Source organism: Triticum urartu, chromosome 6, assembly GCF_003073215.2.
Source record: "Triticum urartu cultivar G1812 chromosome 6, Tu2.1, whole genome shotgun sequence".
Taxonomy (NCBI): domain Eukaryota; kingdom Viridiplantae; phylum Streptophyta; class Magnoliopsida; order Poales; family Poaceae; genus Triticum; species Triticum urartu.
In genome coordinates, this window is record NC_053027.1 from 523092092 (window position 1) to 523101931 (window position 9840).

The 9840-nt window shown below is 60.3% G+C and overlaps 1 protein-coding gene across 1 annotated transcript; it reads left to right on the plus strand.

Annotated features, from left to right (window-relative positions):
- Positions 1-6677: 6677 nt before the first annotated feature.
- Positions 6678-9840, plus strand: LOC125514837 (triacylglycerol lipase OBL1-like). Its single transcript, XM_048680205.1, has 4 exons — positions 6678-7113; positions 7980-8207; positions 8333-8967; positions 9380-9840. The coding sequence occupies exons 1-4, from the start codon at positions 6777-6779 to the stop codon at positions 9647-9649; spliced, it is 1470 nt and encodes a 489-aa protein (XP_048536162.1). The 5' UTR covers positions 6678-6776; the 3' UTR covers positions 9650-9840.

A 9840-nucleotide genomic window follows, 5' to 3' on the forward strand; every position in this document is an offset into this window, starting at 1 on the left:
CGTTGACCTCGTCCCCCGCCCAGGTATCATCTTTCGCTCCCGCGTCGTCGCCTCCTTCCTTTCCGGCGTCCCCTATGATACCGCGGCGTTCCCCTCCCTGTCGGTTCCCGGCACGGTCTAGGTCGTCGTCCCTTTCGTCGCCGACTGTTTCTCCTGCGACGGCGCCGCCTCCCTCCTTTCATATTTCTTTTGCGCGCCGCATGAGTGGCTTCTGGTGGTCCAAGCAGCCGCGCGTGTGTTCTCGGTCCAGGTAGCGAGCGAGGCGGTGGTGCAATTCCTCGTTGCCGTTGCGCCCGGTCTGCTCGTCGCCGTCAACCTTAGCATGCATGCCTCCCTCCGCGAGGCTGCTGCTGACGTGGCGTCGACGCGTAATTGTGCGGCGCGTGCGCGGCACCTCCTGCTCCAACCCAGGGTTAATGCCCCCAACGCCACTCGTCGCTGTCATTTTAAACCGATGTCTATTCGGTGTCCTGTCCGCACGGCGCCGCAGCGTCCTCCCCTCCTCCCCCTGCCTATGCCGCTGTCCGCCCCCCTTAGTCCCGATTGGTCGCGCGTGGATTCTTCGGTCGCTGACATCCCCGTGGCGTGCGACCTGCCCATCCGTCCTGCCGCCTGTCTTGGCGACACTGCGTGCGCGGCAGGGGCGGGCTCTTCCCCTGCGCCCCGCGCGGGAGCTAACAGCTGCTTTACTCCCCCCGACCCATCCTCATCTACCGCCTTAACTGCTGCTGTGGGGGTGGCTAGCCCTTACAAGCAGGCGCTCCTCTCCCTCATAGCCAACCCCCCTCCCACCAGGTCGCGTCCTCCCCAGCCGCCGCTCTCCCTCCACGGCTGCTTCTGCTGCCTTTCCACCCGCCATTACGTCAAGGACTGCCGGGACCCCGTTCGGTGCCGGCGGTGCCGTGTCTCTGGTCACCGCGCTTCGTCCCCACGCTGCGCCATGGCCCCCAAACCCCGTCCCGTCCCCCCTAAGGCTGCATCCTTCCCCGGCCACTCGGCCTCGAACCACCCCGCCCCCTCGCCCGTCGCCAGTCCACGCCCTTCCCGCGAGCGCGCCCCTCCGCTCCTTTAGGTCGTGCTGCGGCCATCCCACCGCGGCGCCTGGAGGTGGGCAAGTCCAGCTCCACCCCCTCCCCTGCGGAGACCGGGGTTGCATCTCCCTTCGCGGTGCAGGCCACGGCGTGCGGCGACGTGGTGACGCCCGCGTCTCCCACGGCTGATGCTGCCTTGGTTGTGCCCCCTCACCGCCGCCTTCTCCGCCGGGCGCGGCGGGGCAGCGCGGGGCCCCGGGCTCGCCGGCCCCGACGCCTGCCTCAGCCGGCATCCCCCCCGAGCTGTTGCGGTTCCGCGACCACGTTTCCTCCTCGTCTGAGTCGAGGGTTTCCCTCTGCTCCGCCTCCTTGCTGTCGTCGGGGAACTCGCTCCCGTCTGTCATTGCGGACTTCGAGCGCCCGGATGCCATGGAGGTGTTCATGTCGAGGGCGACTACGCGGCTGTGGAGCGCCTTGCGGTGGTAGTTATCGTCCCCCCCAACGCCTTCCACAATGACACCCTCGCGGTGCAGGCGGCCGTGCTCGACAACATCGGCCACCTTCTCCCTGAGGTGGTTCCGTCGTCTGTCGGCGCCATGTACCTGCGCTTTGCGTCCTGGGAGGACCGGCCGGAGGCTCTCCGGTGTCAGCCTTTCATGCACGAGGGGGCGCGCATCGACCTCTTCCCCAAGGAGGAGTATGACCGCGTCTCGCCACGTTTGGACGTGTGCGCGGTGCTGGCCGCCACCGGCTTTCCGGCAGAGTTCATCAACCCCACCTGCATCCCTGCCTTGTTCTCAGGGTTCGGGAAAGTGCTGGAGATCGACCCGCTCGTGCTCTCCGGCAGGGAGCTGGCCACGGTTCGTGTCGTCGTCCTGCTCAAGAACCCGCGGTCCGTGCCCTGCGACGTCTGGCCTCTGGGCGGTCGCTGGGGGGTGCGCATCGTCGTTGTCCGCCCCGTCCGTGCATGGAGCCGCGATGACTCCTTTTCTACCGACGGGACCTACGTCCCTTTCTTCACCGAGCCGCCTCCTCCGTTCGCGCACAATCGGGCGGTCCTCCTTGGGCAGCCGGTGGCCCCCTCCCATGCATGTAGGTTCCCGCAGGGGCGGGTTCCAGCTCTCCACCATGCTGAGGCTCTTGGGTGCCCCCTCGCTGTCCTGCGACGTGCTGCACCGCCTCCCTGCTCCGTCTTCTGACGCGTCCTCCTCGCCTGCCTGCGCATCTTCAGGCTCGCCGGCGCGGGCGTCCGTGTCCAGTGACCGCTCCTGCGTGTCGCTGGTGGAGATCACGGAGCCTGCTGAAGCGACAGCCGCACCCCTCCCCGAGCACCGTCAGAGCGCTCGGATTGCCCGGGACGAGCCGTCCAAATGGATGGGTATGGAAGAAAAAGCCATGCGTCTCCGAGCTCTCCGCGACGCTCTGTCTGGCTGCTCGCCTCGCCTCAAGTCCAAAGTGGCGAAGGACAAGATGCTCGACGGCGTCCTCAAGCCGCTGAACTCCGTGGAGGCGGCTGCTCTACGCGCGTCTGCGGTGATCCCGACCGCCCCGGTGCCCCCCGTGCTGATGATTAGGGCGCCTCTTCATGTCTGTGTCGGTCGCGTGGTAGCGCCTATCGCCCCCGTCGTGGCTAGCATCCTTAGGTTGCGTGGGAGGGATACTACAGCGTTTGTGCTGCCCCGCTCTGCCGTCTACGTCTGTTCGTCTGCTAATCGCATGTATCTGCGGTTGCGTGGTAGAAGTCCTGTTGTAGGTGTCCCGTTCTGTAATGGATAATTCACCCCGTGTTAAGTTCTCGTTCCTGTGTTGGAACGTGCAAGGACTCGGGGACGTCAACAAGTGCGATGTGATCCGAGATTCTATCAACACGGTGGATCCTGTCATTGCTTGTATTCAGGAAAGCAAGCTTTCGGAGTAGACTAATTCTAAAGCTCGCTCGTTCCTCCCTTCTCGCCTCGACTCCTACGTAACTAACGACGTCGATGGCAGCCGGGGAGGGGTGGTGACGGCTTGGGACAGCCGTGTCTTGATGCTCACTTCCTCCTTGATGTCTCGCTTCTCTCTCACGTCTTGTTTTTCCTCTACGTCTAGCGCCCTCGCTTTCACGATCACCAACGTCTACGCCCCCGCGGACCATAGCCTGACGGCTGCCTTCGTTGATGATCTCACTGCGGTTGCCGAGACCGTCTCGGGGCCGTGGCTCCTGCTCGGGGATTTTAACCTGATCCGGTTCCCTCACGAGAAGAACAACGATCGGTTCGACGCCCCGCGCGCGGCGACTTTCAACTCTCTGATCAACACCCTGGCTCTCCATGAGCTGGCTCTGTCCGATCATCGTTTTACCTGGACTAACAAACGCGAACCCCCAACTCTGGCTCGCCTGGACCGAGTCTTCTTTGACTTTGCCTGGGACGCGGCCTTTTCGGACTCAGCCTTGTCATCTCGCCCCCGCCCCACCTCGGATCACGTTCCCCTAGTGGTGGAGGCGGCGACCAATATTCCCGCTTCCTCGCGGTTTTTCTTCGAGAGTGCTTGGCTCCGAAACCCCCAATTCCTTCCTTTCACTCTCCCTTCCCGGTCTAGCGTTGACGATGGCAGGTGTGCTACGGGGTGCCTGGCGGCTCGTAAGAAACGGTTCAAGGGCTTGGCCAAGGTTTGGAAAATATTACACAAATTCATTCCAGCTTTTGATAATGATTGCAAATTCATGATTGACTTGGTGGACTTCTGGGAAGAATGTCGCCCCTTGTCCTCTGATGAGTTGCAGCTCCGAGGCGACTCCAGGCTTGCGCTGGCCGACTCGATCAGGCGCCAGAGCTCGTACTGGAAGCAGCATGGGAAGTGCAGGGCGGTCCGCGAAGGGGACGAAAACACCGGTTTCTTCCACGCGAGCGCCTCTCATCGCCGTCGAGCCAACATGATCCGTGCCCTGGACGTGGGCGGGGAAACGGTGCTCGACCACGCGGGGAAGGCGGAGGCGCTGCTTTCCTTCTACTCCGAGCTGCTGGAAAGGGCTCGTCCTTCCGTCTGGCGGTTCGACCTGGCCGCCCTTTATCGCAACGCCGCACAGGTCGATGCGGCTGCCCTGGTTGCTCCGTTCTCGCCCGACGAGATCAAGGATGCGGCCGGCCTGCTTGATCGGTCCAGTGCGCCCGGGCCGGACGGCCTCGGCCCCGCGTTCTACCAGGCTGCCTGGGATACCGTCTCCGGGGATCTTCAGCGCCTCTTCGCCGCGGTCCACGTCGGGACCGCGAACCTCAACGCCATCAACCGGGCGTACATCGCACTCCTGCCCAGGGGGGGTGTGCCAACGCTTGACGCCTTCCGGCCCGTCTCCCTTCAGAACGGAGACGTCAAGATCCTGTGCCGCGGCCTCGCCTCGAGGTTGCAGCTGCAGATCGGGGGCATCATCGACGTTGACCAGTCGGGGTTCTTGGCGGGGAGAAGCATCTCCAAAAATTTCGTCTACGCCGCCGAGGTGATCCAGTGCTGCCACAAGCGTAGCACCCCCGCCCTTGTCTTCAAGCTTGACTTCGCCAAGGCGTTCGACTCGGTCGACTGGGGGGCCCTCCGGCGAATCCTCGAGGTGCGCGGCTTCCCCGACAGATGGTGTGCCTAGATGGACTTGATCTTTCGGTCCTCCTGGTCGGCGGTTCTCCTCAACGGTGTTCCGGGGAAGTGGTTCACGGTATGCCGCGGGCTGCGCCAGGGGGACCCAAGCTCGCCCTATCTCTTCCTCATCGTCGCCGACGTCCTCCAGCAGATGATCCGCCAAGACGGCGTGCTCCGCCACCCTCTCGTGGATGGGACACCCCATTTGGTGCTCCAGTACGCCGACGACACGCTGGTCATCCTCAAGGCGGAGCCTGGTGCGGCTGCCCGCCTCCGCCGCATCCTCGACGACTTCGCGGCCGCGACGGGGTTGGACATCAACTTCTCCAAGAGCATGCTTGTCCCCATGCATGTGCCTGCCGGGGTGTTGGAGGAGGCCGTCGGCACTCTTGGTTGCGCCGTCCAGGGGTTCCCGCAGGCCTACTTCGGGCTCCCGTTGTCGTGGGAAAAGCTCACCTACGCTAACTTCCTCCCCATGATTGCGAGGGTGGACAAGTACCTGGCGGGCTGGTGGGCTCGGCTGCTCTCCCCGGTCGGGTGGCTCGTTCTGCTCAGCGCGGTGCTGGACGCCCTTCCGACGTACGCGATGGCGGCCATGCTCCTTCCCCCGGCGGTGATCAAGAAAATGGACTCGCTGCGCCGCGCCTTCCTCTGGAATGCTGCTGACCGTGCCACCGGCGCTCAATGCCTCCTGGCCTGGGAGCGGGTCTGCCGAACCAAGGAGGAGGGGGGCCTCGGCGTGCGAGACCTCGCGACGCAAAACCGGTGCCTGTTGATCAAAATGCTCCACCGTCTCCACGCGGCGCCCACGTCCTCGCGGTGGGCTACATGGGTGTGGGCGGGGCTGGGCGGGCGCTCCCTGCTCTCTGCCTCGGGCCTCCGGTCGGCCTTACGCCCTGGAATGCTTCGGCGGCACGCAGGCCGCTTTCGCCGGCTTCATTTGGGGGTGCGCTGCGCCGTCTCGTGTTCGGTTCTTCGGGTGGCTCCTGGTGCAACGAAGGATTCACACGAGAGATGTCCTGCTCTGGAAGACTATTGTGACGGCTGAGGAAGCTACATGCCCCATCTGCGGGCATGTGATCGAGACGGCGGATCATCTGATCTTCGACTATCCCCTTGCCCGCTCGTTCTGGCTGGCCGTGGGCGTTGAGGTGGCCGGTAAGGGTTACCAGGTTGGTGCTCTCCAAGCCCTGGATGTGCGGGGGGTGGTCGGTGATGCTGCCCACGCCTCCTTCACCCTCCTTTGCTGTTGGCAGTTGTGGAAGCATCGAAATGCCGTGGTGTTCCAAGGCGCACGGCCTTCCCTGGCCCGCTTGCTCGGGTGCTGCCGGGAAGACTCGGTTCTCTGGAAAGGCCGTTTGAAAGTGGCCGATCGGCCGTGCGCAGATAGGTGGCTGCGCGCGTTCTCTCGGGAGAATTAACCTTAGGTTTAGGGTGTGGCGCATGTGCCCGCCCTCCCTCTCTCAATTCAGGTGGAGGGCTTCGCCCTCCCCCGGTGACCTTAAAAAAAAATACCCCCATCGATCATTCCATGTACCAAGTCTCACGTAACAACCAGTGAGGGAATCAAGCAAGGGCCGCTAGCTAGCATTCTAGTCGTGGACATGGAGGTGGCTTCCAAGCATAAGCTTTCCACTCCCATGCTCTTGCTTCCATGCGCATCCATCCATTTTCTGCGCACCGCCGGCCGTCCTCGCGTCCGCGTCCAGTCAAAGGCTCTACTCCATTATCACCGTTCGTGTACCTCTGACAGCCATTGTACGCCCAATTATACGTCGGCAATGATAATGGACATAGACAATGATATAACAATGCCAACCAATCGGGATTTCTCTTTTGCTTTCATAACTTTGTGTGGTTTTTGCAACACGGCCAGGCCACCTAGCTGCCCATTTCTCGTACTATAGAGTCCCATATTTATTGAACGAGGATATGCATGGATTGACCAGTCCGGTTTCCCGTAAAAAATGGTCCGGTAATTAATTCCATCCATCTGCCACCTTACTTTACTTCCCTTCTATATATACACCCTCCGTGCTCCGACGTGCCGGAACGGCAACCAGTTCGACCGCGCGCGCGTCCCACCTTCCCACGCACCATCGATCGGCTCCGGTCGTGCCGACGACGTTAGGCATGGCCTCCGACGGCGATGGCGTCCACGGCGGAGGAGGAGGCTTCTGCAACAGCGACTTCATGGAGCTGCGGCCGGAGAAGGGCGGGGTGCGCGACCTCCTCCACCTCCTGTGGTCGCCGAACGTCGCGGAGAACGACGCCGTGGACTGCCCCACGGGCACGGAGATCGAATCGGCGCGGCGGCGGTGGGCCGTGTTCGTGTCGCTGGTGGCGCAGATGGTGCTCCTGTGGGCGAAGCGGCCAGTGGCGCTGCTGGGGCGGGCGGCCGAGTACTGGATGAACCTCCTCAACGAGAACGGCGGCGGCGTCCTCCCGCTCCTCGCCAACGCCCTGCATGGTACGTATATCGAGCGTACGTTTGATTTCGCGTACGTTGTTCTTCATCAGTCATCAGCATCGATCGATCGTCCTGTGGAAGGACGGCCAGTGGATCGATCGAACTGTTGTCTCTTGACCTCATGGATTGATTGATTGCATTTATGATGCTTTCGCTTTCAACTAGTTCTCTGGTCCGCTGATTTTGTTCGGAGGATGGACATGAACATTCATTCATTCCAGCAGCCTCGGGCAATCGTACTATGTTGCAATTTTACCTGCAGCGATGGCATCAACCAACCTACCGAACTCAGCATCATTAATCTCTCCGTGCAGATTTATAAGTTCATACTTATTTTAGTAGTGTTTTAGAATGTGTACATACTCAAATTATATACTCCTACCAAGTACTCTCTCCGTTCCGAATTACTTGTTGTAGGTATGGATGTATCTAGATGTATTTTAGTTGTAGATACATCCATTTCTGCGACGAGTAATTTGGAACGGAGGGAGTAAAAACGAAGGGAGGATGTTGGATTCCAACTAATGGACGCTGCTAAATATCAACAGCTGATTCTTCAACGAAATTAAGGACGCGTATTTTCAGGACCAGTCTTTGACTAGAGACTGCCCACCATAAAATAAAGCAGAAATTAGAAGTCGTTTTCTAAAAACTGATAAAAGGTCGTTTTTCATACTTAAAACTGAATGATAATGTTCTGCTGTAGCAGTCCAGCTTACTATTCAAAATGGTGATGATTGCGTCCTGAAGAGGACAATCCCTAATTGATTGATTGAGCACCAGTTCTGAGAATTATACGTTGTCGCACAATCACAGAGCCAGTTGCGTGTGACAAAATGACAAGTAATACCAACTCTTTGCTGCAGGGAAGGTGAAAATGCCAGACAGAGCGTCCCTGAACTACCGTTCCTGCATCGGGCTGCTCGACACGAGGGTCGAGCTGGACAAGAAGATCAAACCCGGGGACAGCAACTACCACGCCGCGCTGTCGATCATGGCGGCGAAGCTGGCCTACGAGAACGAGCTCGTCATCAGCAGCGTCGTGCAGAACCACTGGCACATGGAGTTCCTGGGCTTCTACAACTGCTGGAACGGTAAGACAACCAACAACTTCGCCATCTTCCGTACGTCGCATGCATGACGATTGACGATGCATGCGTGCATGGCTTAACTAATGGCGTGTCGCGCTCTGGTGCGTGGATCTATATCGTCATTGCAGACTATGAAGAGGACTATACGACGCAGGCGTTCATGCTGGCGGACGCGCCGGCGCCGGACGCGACGCTGGCGGTGGTGGCCTTCTGCGGCACCAAGCCGTTCGACACGGAGCAGTGGTGCACGGACGTGGACTTCTCCTGGTACCAGCTCCCGGGCGCCGGAGCCGGCTGCCGCGTCCACGGCGGCTTCATGAAGGCGCTGGGCCTGCAGCGGCGCGGCGGCGGCTGGCCGAGGGACGTCGCCGACCCCACCGGCGCCGGCAACGGCAGGCCGTTCGCCTACTACGCCATCAGGGAGAAGCTCAAACGTTTCCTGGACGGCAACCCGGGCGCCAGGTTCGCGGTCGCCGGGCACAGCCTGGGTGGCGCGCTGGCCGTGCTGTTCCCGACCGTGCTGGCGCTGCACGGGGAGGAGGCCGTGCTGGGGAGGCTGCAGGGCGTGTACACGTTCGGGCAGCCCCGCGTGGGCGACGAGCGGCTCGGGGCCTTCATGGCGCCGCACCTCGAGAACCCCAGCCGGTACTTCAGGTTCGTCTACTGCAACGACATCGTGCCCCGTGTGCCCTACGACGACTCCACGCTCCTCTTCAAGCACTTCGGGACCTGCCTCTACTTCGACAGCTTCTACAGAGGACAGGTCCGTCTAGTCACTCTCACTTTTTTTTAGAAAAAACATACGGCCGACTTTATAAACATATTCACCATGTCACTTCGTTTTTTTAAGGGTCTCTAATTTTTTTCCAAAATCAAATTTTTTTTTTTGCAACAAGGAAATGTAGGAGTATTTTGAACGACCCCCCAAAAATGCTACTCCCTCCGTCCCATAATATAAGACGTTTTTTGACACTACACTAATGCCAAAAAACGTCTTACATTACGGGACGGGGTAGTAATACTTAAGATGGATAGATAGACACTAGAAGAATGCATGCGATGCTGTAACAGGATTAAACTTTCAAGGCAAGCAAAGCATGGCTTGGAAGCAAGAACCTCATCTCATTGCGCTTTTGGAGGAGATACCTGACCTGACAGACGCCTTTGAAAAGCAGGTGACCGTGGAGGAGCCCAACAAGAACTACTTCTCGGTGCTGGCCGTGGCGCCCAAGCTGGTGAACGCGTGGTGGGAGCTCGCCCGGAGCTTCCTCATCGGCTACGCGGAGGGGCCCGAGTACGCCGAGGGGTGGCTGATGCGGCTGGCCAGGGTCGCCGCGCTGGTGATGCCGGGGCTGCCACCGCACGCGCCGCAGGACTACGTCAACGCCACCAGGCTCGGGGCGGCGTCGCTCGGGCCGCTCGAGCTAGCCGAGCAGCCATTGTAACCTTTTTTAGTACTCCCCCCATTTGGAATTCCGACAGTTAATCCCAGACGGAGGTGTAGTTCAGAATCAGATTAAACATCTCTAACTATATGTAGATATCTGAATTGTTCCTGTTCCATCGTTCATTGTTCGAGCAAATGATTCAGTGGACATGCTAATAACAGTTCGTTTCGATGCGTGTGCCCTCTTTA